Below are 21,473 nucleotides of genomic sequence, written 5' to 3'. Positions count from 1 at the left end.
ATTAGTTTTATAAGAAGCACCCAAGCCTTTTTCCATGGTGGTTCGTGATGCCATTCCCAGCCTCGATTTTGAGAATTTAGTTGCTCTGCATCCTCACAACACTTTGATGTGAGTCTTTTTATTTTTAGCCATTCTAGTGGGTGTGTAGTGGTATCTCGTTGTGCTTTTAACTTTCATCTTGCTGTTGACTAATGATGATAAACACGTTTTCATGTCGATTTGCCTACTGGTGTCTTTGTGTGTCTGTGTGTGTGTGTGTTCGGATACAAGTCCTTGGAGACTTAACATTTCACAGATATTTTTTCCAACTGCCTGCCTTGTCTGTTCATTTTTTAGCACTGCGTTTTGATGAGCAGAAGTTTTCAGTTTTGATGAAGTTTAACTTACAAATTTGTGTTTTTTATGGTTTTTACTTTTGTGTCCTTTATAAAAAAATCTTTGTCTCTCCTTGGTGGCAAAGATACTCCCTTATGTTTTATCGTTTTAACACTTATTTTTGGATCTGTGATCCGTGTTGTATTAATTTGTATATGGTGTAGGATAGGGGTCGGAGTTCATTTTAATAAATTGGGTTGTCTAATGGTTCTGCACTGTTTGTGATAAGACTTTTCTTTCCCTATTGAGTTGCTTTGACACCTTTGCCAACAATCAGTTGATTGTATAAATGTGGGTCTATTTCTGGACCCTGTTTGTTCCTTTGATCTGTTTATTCATCCTTATGCCAATAGCACGCTGTAGCTTTATAGTAAGTTCTAAATTCAGTGGTGTAAGTTCTCCAGCTTTGTTCATGTTTAAGATTATTTGACTATTCTAAGTTCTTTTCATTCTCATGTAAATTTAGAATCAACCGGTCAGTATTTTAAAAGCCTGCATTGTGGTTAAGATTGTGTTGAATTTATTTCTGGATAAATGAAATCTTAATTTTGAATCTCTTGTCCAGTAACTTGGTGAAACTTTCTCTATTAGGGCTTTCATTTCTCTCAGCAGTGTTTTATAGTTTTCAGTATAGAGGTCTTGAACATCTTTGTTATGTTTATTCCTGAGTATTTTATGTTTCTTGACGCTATCGTAAATGGTACTGGTTTTAAAAAAAAAAAAGAAAAGTTTTGTTTTTTAGTGTTTGATGCTATTATATAGACATACATAGAGCTGATTTTTGTGTGTGGACCTTGTACCAGACAGTTTGCTGAATGCATTCATTAGTTTTACTAGCTCTTGTTGATTTCTTAGAATTTTCTGCATAAACCATCATGTTGCCTGTAAATAGGGACAGATTAAATGCCTTTTCTTTTTCTTGCCTTACTGCAGTGTAGTACTTCCAGTACAATGTTGTATTCAAGTTCTGTATTCCTGATCTTAGGGAGAACGTGTTCAGTGTCTCACCATTAAATATGATGATAGTTGTAAGGTTCTTGGAGATGTGCTTTATCAGATTGGGGGGATTCCTTTCTATTTCTAGTTTGCTGATTGTTTTTAATACATTTATTTATTTATGGCTGCGTTGGGTCTTCATTGCTGTGTGCAGGCTTTCTCTAGTGGCGGCGAGTGGGGGCTACTCTTCATTGTGGTGGGCGGGCTTCTCATTGTGGTGGCTTCTCTTGTTGCAGAGCATGGGCTCTAGGCTCGTGGGCTTCAGTAGTTGTGGCACACGGGCTCAGTAGTTGTGGCTCACGGGCTGTAGAGCACAGGCTCAGTAGTTGTGGCGCACGGACTTAGTTGCCCCGTGGCATGTGGGATCTCAGTTCCCCAACCAGGGATCAGACCTGCGTCCCCTGTATTGGAAGGTGGATTCTTAACCACTGGCCTACCGGGGAAGTCCCCCTGATTTATTTTTTAATGCTAACCAACCTTGCATCCCTAGAATAAATTCCACCTACGTCTAGATTCAATTTGCTGATATTTTCTTAAGATTCTTGGTGCCTGTGTTCATGGCAGATATTGGTCTGTAATTTTCTTTTAATATCACCCTTGGGTTTTGATACCAGGTTTTGCTGGGCTCATAAGATGTGTTGGAAAATGTTCCTTCTCTACTTTCTGAAAGAGTTTCTGTTAGATTGGTATTAGTTTTTTCATAAATGCTTGATAAAATTCGCCAGTGAAACCGATTGGCCCTGGAATTTTCTTTCTAAAGACATTTGTGATAATAAATTTAACTTCTTTGATTAGTCATAGGGCTGCTCAGATTTCCGATGTTTCTGTGTCAGTATTTCATAAGTTGTGATTTTCAAGGGATTTGTTCCTTTCTTTTGAGTTGAACTTAGTGGTGTAAAGTTGTTGATAATATTCCTTTTTTTTTTTTTTTTTCTGATGTCTGTAGGGTCTGTAGTGATACAGGTATCACCCTTTTTCATTCCTGATAATTAGCTAATTTGTATTTTTTCTCTTGTTCACTTCTGCTAAAGGCTTAGTAGTTTAATTAATCTTTACAAAGAGACAGCTTTTGGCTTTAGTTTTCTCCATTGTTTGATTGTTTTCTAGTTCACCAATCGTTTTAATTGGAGCTTTCTAGAGTTCTCATTTAATTCCATTGTAGTCAAGAGACCATATTCTGTATGACTTCAGTTCTTTCCAACTTATTAAGACTTGTTTTATGACCAAGATATATGGCCTATCTTGGTGAATATTCCAAGTGCATTTGAAAAGAATGTGTGTTCTATAAGTTGGATATCACATTCTGTAAATATCAGTGTAGTCAAGGTGGTTGGTAGTGTTGTTCAGATCTTATATACTTACATTTTTGTCTAGTTCTACCAGTTACTGAAAGTGAGGTGTTAAACTCTCTACTATAATTGTGGATTTATCTATTTCTCCCTTTAATTCTGTCAGTTTTTGCTTCATTTATTTTGAAGCTGTTATGCACATTTATCATTTTTATGATTCTGACGTATTGTCCCTTTATATTGTTTTCAAATATCCTTTTTTAATCTCTCGTAACACTTCTTGTCTTGGAGTCTGTTTTGTCCTATGTTAGTATCATTGCTCTGTCTTAAATTATTTATTGTTGTCATGGTGTATATTTTCCAACCATTCCCTTTAACCCACTTGTGTTTGTATATAAAGTGATGCTCTGGGAAACAGCATGTAATTGCACTTGCTTTATCGTCAAATCTAACTTGCCTTTTAATTGGATTGGGCTTTTTGTCGTCGTCTCCTTTTTTTAACGATATAATTCACTTGACAGATTTTCATATTATGTAAAATTTACCTTTATAAAGTCTAAAATTCAGATATTTTTCGTATATTAACAGGTTTGTGCAGTCATCCTCCCTGTCTGATTCCAGAGCATTTCTGTCTCCCACGGAAGACGCCCATATACCCATCAGCAGAGTCACTCCCAGTTCCCACCTGCCCTCCGCGCACACCCTTCGGCAAACGCTCATCTGCCTTCTGTCTCTGTGGATCTACTTTCTGTCTCTGTGGATTTGCTTGTTCTGGATGTTTCCTATCCATGGAATCCCACAGTAGAATACGTGGCTTTTCACATCTGGCTCTGTCACTTCGCATAATGTTTTCAAGGATCACCATGTTGCAGCATGTGTCTGAACTCTTTTAAAATCTTTTTTTAGTGGCCAAATACTCTTCCACTGTATGGCTCTACCGCATTTTGTGTACCCACTCATCAGTTGATGGTGACTTTCTGCCACCTGAGCCACTTGGGTAGGGGAGGGCCCTGGGGCAAATCGGCCACCCACGAATCTCACTGTTCAGGTGTCTGTATTGCTAGGGTGGCCTCCTGGCTGGTTTCTGCCTGCTTTTGCCCACTCTCCTCACCTCCTAATACACTTGCAGAGTATTTTGTCTAGATTTAAGAGCTGTTGTCTTAAGTCTAACCGGGTGGTGTTAGTCTAACCAGGCTACTTTGCTGTTACCAGAGCCAGCACTGTCCTTCATTTTTTTTTTTTTTAAATAAATTATTTATTTACTTATCTTTGGCTGCGTCGGGTCTTCGTTGCTGCGCGGGCTTTCTCTAGTTGCATCGAGCGGGGGCTGCTCTTTGTTGCGGTGCGCGGGCTTCTCACTGCGGTGGCTTCTCTTTGTTGCGGAGCACGGGCTCCGGGCGCGCAGGCTTCAGTAGTTGTGGCTCGCGGGCTCTAGAGCACAGGCTCAGTAGTTGTGGCGCACGGGCTTAGTTGCTCCGTGGCCTGTGGGATCTTCCCGGACCAGGGCTCGAACCTGTGTCCCCTGCCTTGGCAGGCAGATTCCCGACCACCGCGCCACCAGGGAAGCCCTGTCTTTCATTTTTATCCGCAGTGTGTGTTCTGGTGGTGGCAGCTGGGTGGTGTGCCTTACCCAGCTGGGGTGGTGCAGTTCCTGACTGGAGGAAGCTCCCCAGTGGCGACCTTAGCACTGCTGAGACTCGCATTTTGTCTCACTTTCCCTGGCCGTGCTCCTGTTGCAGGCCTCCATGAAGAAGTGGACTACTCGGAGAAGTTGAAGTTCAGCGATGATGATGAGGAGGAGGAAGTTGTGAAGGACGGCAGGCCAAAGCGGTAAGTGTCCCTGTGCCGCTGATCGCTCCGCTCCCAAGGAGCGGGACCTTAGCGGGATGTAAATGCACCCGTGTTCGTGGTGCTGCCGTGTGCCTGTCACCATGCCAAGTGCATTTCCTGGTTACCCCAGCAACCTCACAAGGGCAAATACTCTTTCCATTTGCAGATGAGAGGGCCATAGCTTTTGAGGACAGCTGTTCAGGGATGGAGCCAGGATTTGCACCCAGGCGTGGCTGGCTGGCTGGCTGAGTCCTAGTGATTTAACCACTGTGCCAGTATTTTCCCAAGGGTGTCTTATAGACTGCTTGTTCCATAGATTGCTTTGGGTGTAGTGCCCCAGGAGGCTTCTCTGGCCAAGCAGATTTGGGAAACTTTGCTTTCCACTTAACTGTTTACTAATAAATAGTTCCAAGGTTGTCCAGAGCCTAGAGTGTGCATACTGCCGTGTGCTGGGAATCTGCGGGGAGGCGAGTATGCCACATTTCCTAAACTTATTTGACCACTTTAATCTCTTCTTTTTTTTTTTTTTTTTGGGGGATCATTCCATTGGACTGATTTTTACTCACAACACCTTTTGGAAAATACTTCATTGTAATCTAGTCCCTCTAGTTTTTAGCATGATACCAGTAGTATTGGCTAGTACTTTTAAAAGAGCACCTATGGTTGCTTTAATTTGCTCCCCCCTGCCCCAGTACTGGCAAGAATGCTTCTTTTTGCGTGAAATTGCCTGTTTCCTTTGTATATTTATCTGTTAGACTTACTCTGCTTTCCGTTAAAATGTGATTACTGTTTTATATTGCTTAGATATTAGTGCTTTAATATTTTTCCCTTTGTCTCTTTTATTGTCAGTAATTGAATGTTTATGTAGTTGGGTCTGCAAGTCTTTGTTATTTCATCTTTCGCTTCAAAGCTCCTCTTGCACAGGGAGCTGGTAATGATCTTCTGCCGCTCTCTCAGATGATACACAAACAATTAAAGAATTGAGGCTTCTGTAATTTATTTTAATGTTGCTTGATTTCAACTGAAGCTTTGGATGCACTTGGGAAATAAATATCTATGGGTCAGTTTTTGGAACACTAAGCTCAGAAGGAGACGTGATCAAGAATTTAAATCAATGGCAAGCAAAGCTTTGCAGATTTATTGGAGCAGCAGGCCACTCTCTTCTTGTCTCTTTGAGTTGATGTGAATTGAATGTTCATCTGAAAGAGTTAGACCTGGGTTTTGGACCCAGTTCACCACTGGCTGTGACCAAGGACACATCAAATTGAGTCCACCAGCCACGACCTCAGTGTGTTCCCTGAGCTGGTTGAGACTCCTACTACAAGCTCCCCAGTCTTCTTTGACATTTTATTTCCCATCCACGATGGGTTCCTGAAACTTTCCTGTTCCATCCCTTCCTGTTCATTGTCTCTGGGGGCCACTGGGACCCACATCCTTGCTTTGCTGCACCATCGAGAGGCTGGCCAGCTCATGTCCGTCCTTCCCTCTCACCCTCACACTGTTCCTTAGTTGTCTTCTGCAGACTTGATCTCTCCTGGTGGCTCAGGAGGCTTCGTGTGGGCGCCCGCCTCTGCAGTCCGGAGCCTCCTGCAGTCCGGAGCCGCTAGCAGTTGTTGCCCAGTCTGTGGTGTCCCGATCCTCGCCCGCCCCACCTCCCTTCCACCTCCCGTGCGTGCGTGTGTGCTTGTGTGTGTGTGTGTGTGTGTGTGTGTGTGTGCGCGCGTGCGTGCTTGTGTGTGTGTGTGTGTGTGTGCGTGCGTGCGCACCTGCGCAGACATGTACATTAGCCAGGTCTGACTCCCTGCCTTCCTCTGCGCTCCTGCTGGGTTTAGTGGGCACCACTGAAGAAGAGGTGCTGAGTAGAGGCACATGTGTTTTGCCCCAGGGCCTTTGTTTACACTGGGGCACGCGAAGGTGAGCGCTGCACAGGCCTCCCTTCGGTTCGAGCCCTCCCGTAGCCTCCGCTGGGCATCTCTCCTCCTGTTCCACGCTGTGTGTGCTTTGCTCTGTTCCTCCTGCTCTTTATCGTGAACCAGCCGGTGAGCCTTCTTGTGCTGTTGCGAGGAGCATTTATTAAGCAACTCCTTTATGCAGAGCACAGGGCGGGAGCTGTGGCGTAAAGAGAAGGGCCTTCAGTGGGAGTCCTAGGCTCAGATCTCTTAGCTCCTCCTTGTGAAAACAGCTCCCCAACCTGTCGGAGACTCAATTACCAACTCCTTAACATGGGGGAAGTAGAGACTTTTTTTTTTTGGAGTAAATAAAGTAATGGGTGTGAGGCATCCTGCCAGGAGCTGTGTGTGTAAGGCTGACTTGGTAAACATTGGTGCTGATTTTGGTGCTCTGGGCATATCCTCTCACCTATAGAGGGGGTGCGGGGTAGGTCTGCTCTCATGAAGGAAATTGGTAGGTAGACAGCCAACTTTGGAATTCCTAAGGGCCTGACCAGTGAGGCCAGACCATGCTTGGGCCGACTGGGAGAACTAACGCTCTGTGTGGTTTGTCCCAGGAACAGTTGGGACCCCAGGAGGCAGCGGCAATTGTCAGTGAGCTCTGCAGACAGTGCTGATGCCAAGCGCACCCAAGACGAAGGAAAGGACTGGGGCGAAACAGGAGGCAGAACCCGTGTCGTCCGGAAGGTGCCAGAACCTCAGCCGCCTTCTAGGAAGCTTCACAGCTGGGTGTCAGGCCCTGACTACCAGGTACCGTGGGCACTGCAGGGGTTCTGTGCCTGTGATTAGCTGGGACACACACACGCGCGTGCACACACATACACACAAACACACACACACGAGCCCTTTCAAGTTCATTTGACCGGAGATACACACACACACACACACACACACCCTTTCAAGTTCATTTGACCGGAGATACACACACACACACACACGCACGCCCTTTCAAGTTCATTTGACTGGACACACACACACACACACACACACACACACACACACCCTTTCAAGTTCATTTGACCGGAGGTCCAAGGCAAAGACTCCAGCAGGTCATCTAGTTGGCTGTCCTGTGTGTTTATGTCTCACTGAGTTCAGTGGTCGGGCTTCTGAAAAAGCCTAGGTGGACATTCTTTTTTTTTTTTTTTTTTTTTTTATTTAAAATTTTTCTTTTAAAATTTTGAAAACAGTCACAAACTTACAGAAAAGTTGATGTAATACAAAGAGTATTTTTTCTGAACCATTTGAAGAGTAAGTCGCCAGCCTGATCAGCCCGTCACCACGGAACACTTTGGTATCTATTTCCTACCAAAACATGACATTCACTCTAGGTAACCAGTCAAATCCAGGAAATTAGTATTGATACATCACTGCCATCTAATCCTCAGACTCCATCCCACTTTTACCCATTGTCCCATTCATGTTCTTCATACAGAAGGATCCAGTTCAGAGTCACACGCTGCCTCAGGTATCCTGCTCTTGAGTTCCCTTCAGTCTGAAGCAGCTTTTCAGCCTTTGCTAAACCTTCATGACATTGATACCTGGGAAGATGACAAGCCAGCTATTTTGTGGAATGCACTTCAAATCGGGTTTGTCTGGTGCTTCCTCATGATTGGGTTCAAGGTTTCCATTTTTTTGGCTAGAATCTCTCAAAACTGTCACTGACTCTTCTCATTGCATCCTACTGGGTGACCATGATTCCACTCTGCCCGCTCTGACAACCTTCACTTTGATGTCTTGATTGGTGGTGGCTACCAAGTTTCACACCATGGAACTTTCACACACTCTTCCAGATTTGTAATTGATAGCAATTTTGTGGGGAATTACTCTGAGACTACGAATATCCTGTTTCTCATCAAATTTTTAATTAATATCAGTGGGTTATAGTCTGTTGCTCTCATTGTTTCTGTTGATGTTCAGATTGTCTTTGATTTGGGAACTTCTTCAAGCTGGCAGCTGTGTGCTTTTTACATCTCCATTCTTTTTTTGAGGAATTCCTTGCTTTCTGATAGAACAAGTTTTTTTTTAAGCTCCTTTTGTCCTTATGCTACCTTGGCCCTGGAGTCAGCCTTTAATGATATTTAGAAACTAATATCTGGGCACCAGGAGTACTACTGCTGTTAGAGTGCCACAGCTCCTGGACCTTCTCTGTGGACAGAGTCAGGAAGTGTAGGTATGTGACACACACACGTGAATCACAAGGATATCTCAAGTTCCACAGAGGTCATTCTAGCTGTTTGCCATTGTCCCTAGTATTTGTACCTATTCGGTCAGGCTCCCTGTTTCTGCCCCCACCCTCTCTCCCTTGCACAGGTGCCCTCCTCAGCCACTCAGATGTCAGTGCACCCCACCTCCACGTGGCTCTGAATTTCCCTGCTGGGCCATCTCTTCTAGGGGTTTCTTCTTCACCCTGCTTGGTTGGGCCCCAGCTCCCACACCAGCCACATCTCCATGTGCACACTCTCGTCACCTGCCCTGGGCTCTGACCACCTGCCCTGAGCTCTCTGACTCCCGGGCACCAGGTGCCTGCCTTGTTCTGCCACCTCGCGTGACTTTCGGACTGAATTGAGCAGGAGGGGCAGAGCTGGGGATGGGGAGGCGTTAATTTAAATACGCTTTGGCAACATTGCCCTTTTCGATGCACTTTGCTATTTAAAGGGCTCCTGTTCCGCATCTCGGTATACAGTAACAGTGCTCGGTACAGGGGACACGAGTGAAGATAGACACAATACGACTCTTGTAAATTACCTTGCAGTTAATCCAAATTTCATTCACATACTGGGGTTGCTCAGTGTTCAAAAGAAGATTTCACTTTTATCTGCTTATAACAACACTGAATTATCTGAATAGAGTCAACAAAGATAAAATCTCTATAACTTTTATGGATCCAAATTTCTGAAAAGATTTTCACACTTTAAATATTTTGCAGAACATTTAGTTTATAAAATGATAGCTCATCTTCGGGCAGCTCTGAAAGGCACATCTGTAGTCTTGATGATGTGCCTCAAGAGTATAGCCTTTGATTCTGCTGTTTCATTTCTGGGAAATTCTGAAGGGAATAATAGTCAGGGATAGGCCTTAAGGATCATCTGCAAGGATGTATTGAACACCAGGGGATAAGGTAGGTCATGGGATAGATGAGCCGTGGGGTGAGACAGGGCACAGCCTTTACGGAGCATGGACAGATGGCAGCGGTCAAGGGCAAAGGAGAAGAGTGCACACTTTGGTAAAAAGTACCTTCGTGCTTCTAAATTAGAAGTTTATAATCTTATGATTGTAGCAATTGTCTCTGGATTATGAGAAGTTACTTTTTAGGAGAAAACTCCTTGGCTACAGTCACTGTGTGACATATTGCTTTTATGGAGGTGTAATTAACATACACAAAAAGGCATAGATCTTGTTTTTTTATGTTTGATGACTTTTTGACAATTATATACATCTGTGTAACTACCGCTCAAAACAGGAAGTTGTATATATTTTTTTGCTAGTCATACCTCATTGGAATTCCGGTGGCTGGGGTCCAGTTAAACACGCCCGTCATCTATTATTGCATGTTCTGCCTGCAGCTTCACTTCCTGCCAATCAGTGAGAAATCTTCCCAGTGTTGGTAGTTTTTCACGCTGCATTGGTGGCACCCTGGTTGTTTGTCCAGTAACTGACAACGAGCGGGAGATTCAAAAGTGGATGAAATATCCAAAAGGGATGTTTTTAGAGATGCTTATTTATTTTTATATATAAAGAATCACTTTGAAACCTTATGTCTGAGTGTGAATTTCAATTTCTTGTGGCCCTTCATATCCAGAGGTGTATGTATTGTCGTGGGAGAAGCAGTAGAGCAGTTTTGTGGCTAAGAAATGATGAGTGTGTGCTTTCCTGCCCTTGGTATTTAGCTGTGGAGGCCCTAATCTTTTTTTTTTTTTTTTTCTTGGTACACGGGCCTCTCACTGTTGTGGCCTCTCCCGTTGCGGAGCATAGGCTCCGGACGCGCAGGCTCAGTGGCCACGGCTCACGGGCCCAGCCGCTCCGCGGCATGTGGGATCCTCCCGGACCGGGTCACAAACCCGTTTCCCCTGCATCGGCAGGCGGACCCTCAACCACTGCGGCGCCGGGGAAGCCCGAGGCCCTAATCTTGTGTGCTCAGTAGTGGTGGTGAGAGCGTCCATTTTCTCACTGTTTCCTGCGTGTCTGTCACGGCGTTGAGTGCTTTGCAAACGACTCAGTGTACCTTCACAATCCCGAGGGCTTCCTTTATTACCGTTCAAAACGAGAAACTAAGGTGTAGAACATTGGCGCTCACCCAAGCCTCATTCCAAATATAGTAAAGGACAGAGCAGGATTGAAACCCAGGTCCGCCTGCCGCGGGGCCGCGCTGCCTCTCTAAGGTGCGTGAGGGTCCTGGGAAGGAGAGCCCATCCCATCCTGGGGGCGCCTGTGCCCGGGTTGTGATGTGCGTTTCATCTGAGACCATCTCCTCTCGGCAGAAGTCCTCCGTGGGCAGTGTGTTCCGGCAGCAGTCTGTCGAGGACAAAGAGGACAAGCCACCCCCGAGGCAGAAGTTCGTCCAGTCGGAGATGTCCGAGGCCGTGGAGCGAGCCCGAAAGCGCCGGGAAGAGGAGGAGCGCCGGGCCCGGGAGGAGAGGTTGGCCGCCTGTGCCGCCAAACTCAAGCAGCTGGACCAGAAGTGCAGGCGGGCTCAGAAGGCGGGCGGGGCCCAGGAGCCGGCGGGGAAGGAGGCACCCCGATCTCCAGGCGCCCCACAGGAGAATGGCCCAGCTGTCCGCAGAGGTGAGCTGTAGGGCCCCGTCCCATGACCTGGAAACCCTACGCTGTGTCGCTGGTTGGTTGTCTGCGTCTCCCTGGCTTTTTAGCACCACCGTGGCTCACAGCTGACGTGTGGGAGTCCCGGTCGTTAAGAGTCTCGGCCTGGGCCAGGTGCCTGGGTTCACATCCCATTTCTACCGCTTAAACCAGCTATCCAGGCGCCTCACGTCTCTGGCGCGCGTTCCCGAGTCTGTGAAGTGGGTTGACGAGAGCTTGTACCTCCCCGCATGCTGAGGGCCCACGGGGGAGCGTGTGCACGAAGCACTTGGCGATTTCTAGATGCAGAAAAGCACTCACGTACTCACGGCAACGCCACCGGTTTTGTCATTGCCGGTGTTACCACCCGGCTCGACTGAAGACGCGGGTGCCAGAGGACTTCAGTAGGAGCACGGGATCTCTCTCGGGACATTGAAAGAAGCCTGCCTGCTGTTAGCATACATTTTCCCCGACAGTTATTCTAAGAGGAGTGGATCGCGTGGCTGCGCAAGAGACGCTGAATAGCGTTAGGTGGCGGAGGGCGTCTCTTGCTGCAGTTTTAAAGAACGGGATCAGCTGTGTTTTTTGTGACTTTCTTGAATCAACTAAAACCAACTCTCAAGTAGAGAGGGGCCTGATGTTAGTTTCAGTCGCTGAGAGCTTCTCCAGGGAAGTCTTATTGGTGATACGATGGCCATCAGAGCCCTTCTGGCTGAGGAACTCAGAGAAATCGACCCTTGTCCTCCTGTAAATAAATGTCCTGTCACTGAAGTCTGAGTGAAGCCTGGGCCCAGTGTCAGGGACTCACTGAGCGGGAGCAGTGGAGAGTCCAGGAAGTAGATGGCGGGGAGCGAGCTTGGGCCTGGGTGTGGGGTGTGCCCTGAGCCCCTCTGCACCTGCCCTGCCTGTCAGTGTTCCTCTGGGACGCTGGGTCCCCAAGGCTTTGCATTGGCGTTTGTTTGCCTCCTGCGGTAGATTTAAGAGCACAAAATGTCAATTATATCTCAATAAAGCTGGACAAAAGAAAGAATGCAAAGCTGGGATGGGGCAAGAAAGAAGGGACTTTCAGGGAGAAGAGTGATATGGGAGGCTGTGGTGAGTACTTACTTCTTGTCAGGCACTATTTTAAGTGCATTACGTGGATCGTCTCAGCGAATTAATTCTCCAGAGGCCCGGTGGGGTAGGTGCAGTTGTTGCCCTCATTGAACAGATGAGGACACGGGCCAGCGGGGCTGCCTGGCCGGCCGGCTCACACAGCCTTGGGTGGAGGGTGGATGTGGGGCTCTTGTTGAGCCCCGACCGCTCTGCTTTACTGGGGTCTGTTTTAACAGAGCCCCTCCCACCCGGAACCACATCCCGGCTCTCCTGCTGACTGTGTGACCTCAGGCGGTTCCTCTGATCTCTCGACCCTTAGTTTTCTCCCCTCTGGAGCGATGACGATGTGGGGGAGTCCGTGAGCTTGTGCGTGGGGAGCATGTAGCACAGTGCCGGGTTTGAGGACTGCCAACAGGAAAAAGCGTCTGCCCTGGACATCGCTCAGCTGAGCTTTGGTGAGCTCACCGGGCCGTTTCCCTGCTTCTTTGTTCCGCAGGCTCCCCCGAGTTCTCTGCCCAGGAAGCCCCCAGCACGTTTTCGGAAGAAGCCCCTACAGCTCCTCCAGCTGTGGCTCAGAGCGGCGGCAGTGACGAGCGGGCCAGGGAGCCTGGGTCCCCCGCGCAGGAGTTCAGCAAGTACCAGAAGTCGCTTCCGCCCAGGTTCCAGCGCCAGCAGCAGCAGCAGGTAAACAGGAGTCGCTCAGTAGGTGTGAACAGATCTGCCCGTGGAGTGGCTGTCCCCTCTCCTTTCCCCACGCCCCCTTCCAGTAGAACAGACAATAGAAACCCACCCTCGTATACGCCAGTCAGCAGCAGGGGTGCGGGGAGTGAGGGCCTCGGGGCGTCAGCCCCTGTGGATGAAAGCCCCTGGTGGCAGTTCATGGACCCTGTTGTCTAATGCCGGTGAGGACTGGGTAGTGGTGCCTGAGTGGTTTTCATCCAGAGTTGCACACGGTGGCCACTCCCTACACTGACAGCGGCCGCACCCTGGGTGCCTCCCAAGGAGTAGGGAAGGCCTGCGAGCTCCTTGGAGAGCCTCCGAGAGAGGCGTGTTAGCGTTCCGTTAAGAATGTAGGTTTGTAGGTTTTGAATCAAGACAGCTTTGGGTTCTGGTCCTGCTGGTGCAGCTTATTCAGCTGTGTGTGGCTTTGGGCGGGTCAGTGTAAAGCGGAAGGAATGAGTCCCTGCCTCTTGGCACAGCGGTGAGGGTTCTATGATGCCTGTAAACTGGTTTACCGGTGTGATCAATATCATCTTTAATGGTGCTCCATGAATCTTACGAAGGACCTACTCTTTGCTCTGAGGAAGATCATATGGGTAATGGTTGTAATTCCAGCAGTCTCTTACAGGCCTGGTGATATTGCTGAGCTGGAACCACTCACCGGCAGTTGTTTGTCTTACAGGCATAATCGATGAAGCTTATTACTGATGAACAATGCATTTGGGTGGGAAACAGATCACGCGTGGACGTTACTTAGTTCAGCAGCTAGGTGTGCAGTAAATTATTGTTAATAATCGAAAAAGTTTCAGAACGTGGGTGCCCTGGAGACACAGATCAAAGTCTCCGCCTTTCCCCAGAATCTCTTTTAGTTGCCTTTAAAACGTTCACCCCCAGACCCTGCTTTCCTTGGGCTCCTAGGAAGCATTCCAAAAGCTCACCATGTCCTGTGCTCTAAGCAGTAAGTTACATTCCTTGTGCTCGTGTAGCATTGTGCTGTGAGCAGGCGCCGTGCAGTTACTCCCGGGCTTGGCGAAGAATTACTGCTGACTGGAGAGATCTCTGGAGTAACTCGAGCCAGACACAGTAGTAACAGTTGCTCTAGGTAACTCTTCTGTGGGGCAGTGACAGGTAAACCCGTCCTTAAGATTAGAAAGAAGTCTGACGTGTCAGAGCAGCCTGAAGGAGTCTGGAAAGCAGACTGTCTGGTCTGCTTCCCTGGGGAGCTGGGGTCTAGACAGGAGGAGGAGCTGTGGGCAGAGACCAGCGGAGTTCTGCTTACTGAGTTCTGAGTGCTCCGAAGAAGTGCCCTGAGCCCTGGCGAGCCTTCCAGGGAATCCAGCCCAGGCTGGGATTGTGCCAGCCGGCTGGCAGGAAAGTATGTGTCCTCCTTGTCTGGCTCTGCACCTGCATCCTGCCAGAATGCTGGTTCGGGACGCAGTTGTGAGGGCAGCCCTGGAGGTCACTGGTGCTGTGGAGCAGGGTCTGAGATGAACCCTCACTGGGTCCAGGTTCTTGATTTTTAATACTCTATTGATGCTTTACGTGTGTCCTTTTGTGCAGTGAATTTTCTTCCTACCAAGTCTGGTGGTAGAGGTGAGGATACTGCAGTGAACTTGGCATGTAGTCTCTTGGTTTAGGGAGGGAAACAACCAACAACAGTTACACAGGAGAAGCACCAGTGCTGTGGGAGCCGAGGACGGGGGACCTGGTCTTGCCTCAGGAACTGTGGCGGGTTCGCAGAGGCAGTGCTCTTTAAGCCAAAACCTGAAGCATGGGTAGGGCTGAGCGGGTTTGGGGCCGGAGGGAACAGAGGGCCCGGCGTGTTTCCAAGACCGGAAGCGGGCGGGCGGGCAGGCAGGCATGTGGAGTGGAGGGCCGGGGCAGTCGTGGGAGGCGATGCTGGAGAGGTGGGTGGGGCAGGACCCGCAGGGCCCTGTAGGTCATGTGCAGCCCTGTCGGACCCGGGCTGTTAGAGGCAGAGCTGCGGAGGACCCTTGAAGACTCCTGACGTGGTCAGGGCGTCGGAGTGAGGAGGGTGGATTGAAGGGGCAGAAGGAGGGGAGGCGGAGGAGTGTCGTCTGGTGGTGGTGCCGACAGGGAGATATGCCCTGGGAGCTGTGCCGGTCACATGTCAGCTCCAGGAGAGTGTTTGATCTAAATGAAAGCCCAGCCTGCAGAGGAGCCTAAGGGCCCAGTTGCGATGATGGCACGACTGTCCGTCAGTCCTGGGAGAGAGCCAGAGCCTGAATGCGGTAATGCCCCTGGGGCCTCCCCGCTGTGGTCTTCTGTTCTGGGTGGGTTGTCTCTGCCACCTGATGGAAAGCTGGAAGAGTGTGTGTGCGTGCACACGCACTGCCTCTCTGCCCCGCAGCACCTGCCCAACTGGGTGTCTCTCCCTGGTCAGGAGCAGCTGTACAGGATGCAGCACTGGCAGCCGGTGTGCCCTCCGCCGCCCCACCCGCAGCGCACCTTCTACCCGCACCATCCTCAGATGCTGGGCTTCGACCCCAGGTGGATGATGATGCCTTCCTACATGGACCCACGAATCCCACCCACTCGGACCCCAGTGGATTTCTATCCCTCAGCCCTACATCCCTCGGGTAAGCACCGTGGTCCAGTGGGCCATCCCTGTGGAACTCAGGACAGTGTGGTGTTTAAGGGTATTGCCTTGGGAGGTAGACAGACCCACCTGGATTCCAGTCTGACCTCTTTGCAAGTCACATATCCAGTCTTGAGTTTTACTTCCCAAAATGAGGGTACGGTAGTACCTCGCACAAAGAATCGTCAGGAAGAGACCTTAAGATTATGCATTGTAAATTGCTTTAATTAATTCTTATATCTCTGCCATGTTGTTTTGTCCGTCTTTCCATTCTTTAATGTTCTTTGTGTTTTCTCTCTTATTTTCCTTGATTAGTCTTTCCCAAGGTTTGTCTAATGCCCTTTTTTAAAAAAAAATTTATTTATTTTTGGCTGCATAGTGTGTTTGTTGCTGCGTGCAGGCTTTCTCTAGTTGGCGGCGAGCAGGGGTACTCTTTGTTGTGGTGTGCAGGCTTCTCACTGCCGTGGCTTTTCTTGTTGCGGGCTCTAGGTGCGCAGGCTTCAAGTAGTTGTGGTTTGCGGGCTCTAGAGTGCAGGCTCAGTAGTTGTGGCACACAGGCTTCAGTAGTTGTGGTGTGTGGGCTCAGTAGTTGTGGCGCACAGGCTTAGTTGCTCCGTGGCATGTGGGATCTTCCCGGACCAGGGCTCGAACCCGTGTCCCCTGAATTGGCAGGCGGATTCTTAACCACTGTGCCACCAGGGAAGTCCTAATGCCATTTTTTTAATGCTGTTTTTTTTTTTTTAATAAACTGAATTTATTTTTTATTTTATTTTTTTAATTTTTTTTTTTTGCGGTACGCGGGCCTCTCACTGTTGTGTCTTCTCCTGTTGCGGAGCGCAGGCTCAGCGGCCATGGCTCACGGGCCCAGCCACTCCGCGGCATGTGGGATCTTCCCGGACCGGGACACAAACCCGCGTCCCCTGCATCGGCAGGAGGACTCTCAACCGCTGCGCCACCAGGGAAACCCCTAAAGCTACTTTTAAAAAGCATCTTTTGGATTTCTTAATTCCTGTATTTTATTTGGTTTTTATTTCATTAACTTTGCTTTCTTTTCCCCCTCATTATTTCCATTGAAAGTATTTTGTTCTTTTTCTAACTGATTATGTTGATGAGCTCATTAGTTTCTGACTTTTCTCATGTATTTAAGTCTCACCTGAGCTATGAGCCTCTATGAGTTTTAAGATACATTTTTATTATCGTACAGTTCTAAATGTTAGTCTGATTTTATCTTTTTTTGAGTGATTTTTTATGGCATGTTGTAAAATTTCCAAATGTAAAGTTTTAATACCATCTTTATGGTGTTAATTTCTAATGTGGCTGCCGCGTGGTCGGATAACATGGTCTGTATGATATAGACCAGCGGTCACTAACTTTTTCTATTAATGCCAGATAATAAATATTTTAGGCTTTGAACTGCTACTCAGTTTTGCTGTTGTAGAGCAAAAGCAGCTGTAGACAATAGTGAGTGAATGGGTGTGTTTGCTTTCCAGTAGAACTTTATTTTTAAAAGTGGCAGGTCGAATTTCACTCAAGGGCTTGAGAAGAATGTATTCTCCAGTTGGACGTGGTCCATTACATCGTGCTTGCTAATTGTGCTGTACAAATGTCTGTATCATCACAATGTTTTATCCCCTTGATCAGTTACTAAGAGGTGTGTGAACATTTCCCACCATGATGTGGATTTTGTCAAATCTTGTAAACCTGTCAGTTTTTGCTTTATCTGTCTGGAAGCCGGACTTCATCTTGTTCCTTTTATCTTCTTATAGCACCTTTGTTATCATTAGTTGTGCTTTCTACCTTTGATGTCTACTCTACCTGGTAATCATTTTATTCCAGTTTTCTTTCGATTAGTATTTATGTGGTATCTTCCGCCAACTTTTTACCGTCAGGCCTCTCTGAGCCCTTTTTGGAGGAGAATATCTTTGTACGTGTAAGGTGTGTATGGTTTTATCCACTTTGAAGCTCTGTGACTTCAGTTGCCGAAGTCGTTCCCTTTAGATTTATTGGGATTATTATATTCAGATTTCCTACTCTCCTATTTTATGCTTTCTGTTTATCCCTCTTTTCTGTGCTTTTCTTTTTCTTTTTTTGGTGATAAGTTTTCCTATTCTTTTTGTTTTCCTTCTACATTCTATTTCTACTGTGTGAATGGTTGCATTAAATTCTAACATGCACCCTTGACTTAGCAAAAGCTAATCAGTATCTTTACCCTGAACCTGAGCTCTAACTACCTCCTCATCAGTCTTGTTATTTTTGCCTGGAATTTTAGTTCCACTTTTTTTTTATGCCCACCAAATCAGCTATTATTTGTTGTTTTGTTCGACCTATTCTTTTTCAGACTTGCCTGGATGTTTACTAGTTTCTTTGCTGCTTATCCTTCCATCTGGATTCCATTTATTTCTTCATGAAGTACATTCTGTCCAGGTCTTCAGGAAAGTTGTTTTGGCAGTAGATAGTCTTCGCCTGAGAAAGTCTTGATGTCACTCTTTCTCTTGAATGATAGTGTAGCTGGGTATAGAGCTCGAGGTTGGCAGTTACTTTCTAGTACTGTGAAGATAGTATTCCTTGTTTTCTGGCTCATGTGTCTGATTCGTGTCTGGGTAATCTACTGTTTTCTTTCTGGCTGCTTTTAAGATCTTCTCTTTGTCTTTGGTCTCCTGTAGTTCCTTCTCAGTATGCTGTGTCTAGGTATATATCTATATCTATCCTTACCTTATTCTGCTTAGAACTCACAGTGCTCGAATCTGAGGATGTATGTCTTTCATCACTTCTGGAAAATTCTCTTCTAATTATGTCAGATTTTGCTTTTTCCTCATTCTTTATATCCTTTCTTCCTAGGTCGCCCACTTAGATTATTTTGTGCCTTCTCATTCTGCCTTCCAAGTCTCTTAAATATATAAGAGAGCTAACCTCTGTGGTGCCTTCTGGGAAAATCCTTCAACTATTTTCCAATTCTCTTTTCTCTCTAACTGTGTCTGATCTGCTCTTTTTTTTTTTTTTCTTTTTTTTTTTTTTTTACTGTCCAGGGAGTTTTTAATTTCAGTGACTCTGTATTTTTATTACCAGAATTTTTTCCTCAAATCTGTCATTTTTTTGTGTGTCTTATATTTTTCGTAAGTTTTTAATTCCTTCCTTTATGCTTGTAATCATTTAAAACATAATTTTCTAGTGCTTCACATTTTAATTTGTTACCTGAAGTTCTTGAGGAAGGTATATAATCCCGTGGGCTTACCATGGACTCATAGCGATTGTTTTCCACACAGTGTTCTGGTAATTTTGGATTGTGAGTTCATTTTCAGCAGAGCTTTATTTATCGTGGGGATCTAGTATAGCTTGGTTTGAGGGTATATCCCTCCAGTGTGGTTTTATGTTTTCTTCTGCCAGCCTAGAACTACCCTTTATTTTAACTCAGGAAGTTTCTGGAACATTCTAGGGGTATAAATCTGAACTTCACCCTCCTGCCTCCAGACCTGCATGAAAGCTGGCATGTGGCTATGAAACAGTCCTCACGGAGGACTGTTTTCCCTACCCTAGCCCAGGCCAAGACACAAATTCAGTCATCTCCCTGTACTAAAGAGCATATATTTTTCTGATGCACCTTTTAATTGAGGGCATAGCCCTTTGAGGGCCTTTGTTTAAGCAGCATCTCAGCTGCAGCTCTCTGCCTTGTGCGGAAAAGCCCCGTCTCCTGTCCTGGGGGGCATTTAGGAGCATGCCCGTAGGTTACTAAATCTGATGGATGTGTCCCTGGCTCCCCTCTAGGGAGCACCAGCTTGTGGCTTTGGCCGTGGCTGTGGTTTCAGCTCCCTGGGGGTTTCCCGGTTTTGGGGGAACAGAGCTCTGCGAGTGAAATGTTTCATGTGTTTTGTCCAGCATTTTTGTGACAGGAGGTTTTTTCAGGTAATATGAGCTGCCATATTGTCAAAAATAGGTCCGTGTACAGTGTGGGGCAGTTGCGCACACCCTGTGGTCAGTACCTAATAAATGGTGTGTGGCGCTAGGGCTCCAGAGGCGCCGCCATCACCTGACTCAGGCTAACTTCGTGCTGGGGCCACACATTGATGGCATTGGAACGGAGCACTCCACAGCTGAAAGAAAGGCTAAAGCCATTGGTCTAATGCAGAACCATTTTCCTGGTCAGATTATCTCAAAAGATGGGCAGAAAAACACTGGGGGCCAATAATTAGCTTTGTGAAGTATTTGAAAAATCAGATCTTCTTTTCTCCACAGAATCTGGCCCAGTGAGAGACCTTTAATGTCGTCTGCAGCAGCCCAGCCCCCTTGTTTGATAGACATGGACAGAGGGGCCCGGGGAGGGTGGGGGTGCCATTTCCCTGACTGGTTTGTATCTGGTAGGACTGAGACATCAGCATGTCCCAGTCTCCTCGGGCCAGCTAACAGTTTAGTGTCATTTGTGTATCCCCCACTGCCCTTCCATGTACAAAATGTGGAGTGTTACTGTCGAGCTTAGGGGTAGAAATAAAAGGAGCTAAAGCCCCAATCCTTTTCTGAATCTTCTTGCAGGGGATTGGAAGCAGGTAGACGCTGGCTCCTTGTCGCATGTAGGCTCCCTGGAGCGTAGCTCATCTTCCTTGTGTCTGTGCAGAAGACCTTCAGGCATCTTGCGTTGCTGATTGCCTGGCCCCCCAGCGTTCCGCTGACACCCATGAGCTCTCCCGTTTGATGGTTCCAGTTTCCATTTGCCAGTTTGGTTTTTTTTGTTTGTTTGTTTTTTGCTTTTTTGCTGTACGTGGGCCTCTCACTGTGTTGTGGCCTCTCCCGTTGCGGAGCGCAGGCTCAGTGGCCATGGCTCACGGGCCCAGCCGCTCCGCGGCATGTGGGATCTTCCCGGACCAGGGCACGAACCTGTGTCCCCTGCATCGGCAGGCAGACTCTCAACCACTGCGCCACCAGGGAAGCCCCATTTGCCAGTTTTTTATAGCCTTCAACACAGGGGCTCTTCATCCAGGAACTAGCATTGGACCTTACAGGTGTTTAAACAGGCCTTTCAGATAGCATGTGTGTGTGCCTTCAGAGGTTCTGTGATCAGAAAGATGGGACCTCAGTGATGTTAAACAGGTGGGGTCCATGTGAGAGTTGGGGCAGCTTGCCTCCTTTGGGCCTGTGGTTGACCCATGGCTTGCTAAACGAGGTGACTGATTGGTTCTTTGCCTTCTTCAGGATTGATGAAACCCATGATGGCCCAGGATTCTCTCAGTGGAACTGGCTGTCGCTCTGAGGATCAGAGCTGTGTGCCCCCACTGCCAGAAAGGAAAGTGACCACCATCGATGCAGCCCCTGTGTGGAGCCCCGAGGGTTACATGGCGTTGCAGAGCAAGGGCTACTCGCTCCCCCACCCGAAATCCAGTGACACTTTGGCCGTGGACATGCACGTCAGGTGAGGCGAAACTTGGTCCTACTGACCTGGAACTGAAGGAGGGGTCTCCAGGTCCTCACTGAGATAGGGCTCTGGGAAGAGGCCCTGTCCCAGGAGATGGTGCCCCCTGGGGAAGGAGAGTGAGATAAGGATGGCCGGATGCTTTTGTGTGAGAGGCGCTGATGGCAGCTGAGGGCCCGGGAGAAATCCTGGCGTCAGAGGCAAATCCCGCGGAACCTTGGGCAGGGCCGAGGGGTGGGGGCCTCACAGGGCATGCGGGGTTGAGTGCGTGTGTCGTGGCTCCTTCCTGTGAAAGTAAAGGCGAGCTGGCTGTGCTGGCCCAGCGCCCCAGCCTCTCCGCGGACGCCCCGGCTCCAGCTTGTGTGAACCAGAGGATCCCCGGCTGCTCGCTGAGTCCACCGGCCACTGACTTCTTCACTGTCTGGACT

General features: G+C 47.7%; 1 protein-coding gene across 5 annotated transcripts in view; it reads left to right on the top strand.

Annotated features, from left to right (window-relative positions):
• Window positions 1–21,473, top strand: part of PRRC2B (proline rich coiled-coil 2B) — a 60,653-nt gene that overhangs the window by 14,766 nt on the left and 24,414 nt on the right. For all 5 annotated transcript variants that reach the window (XM_067742906.1, XM_067742904.1, XM_067742905.1 and 2 more), the window contains 6 exons: window positions 4,400–4,490; window positions 6,997–7,189; window positions 10,918–11,221; window positions 12,825–13,012; window positions 15,453–15,648; window positions 20,829–21,045. In XM_067742906.1, coding sequence (XP_067599007.1) covers window positions 4,400–4,490; window positions 6,997–7,189; window positions 10,918–11,221; window positions 12,825–13,012; window positions 15,453–15,648; window positions 20,829–21,045 — 1,189 coding nt within the window. The remainder of the gene's footprint in view (window positions 1–4,399; window positions 4,491–6,996; window positions 7,190–10,917; window positions 11,222–12,824; window positions 13,013–15,452; window positions 15,649–20,828; window positions 21,046–21,473) is intronic.

This window comes from Pseudorca crassidens, chromosome 7 (assembly GCF_039906515.1).
Source record: "Pseudorca crassidens isolate mPseCra1 chromosome 7, mPseCra1.hap1, whole genome shotgun sequence".
In the NCBI taxonomy this organism is placed as follows: Eukaryota; Metazoa; Chordata; class Mammalia; order Artiodactyla; family Delphinidae; genus Pseudorca; species Pseudorca crassidens.
The sequence above is the reverse complement of the archived record's forward strand: the minus strand, read 5'-3'. Positions and strand labels throughout refer to the sequence as shown.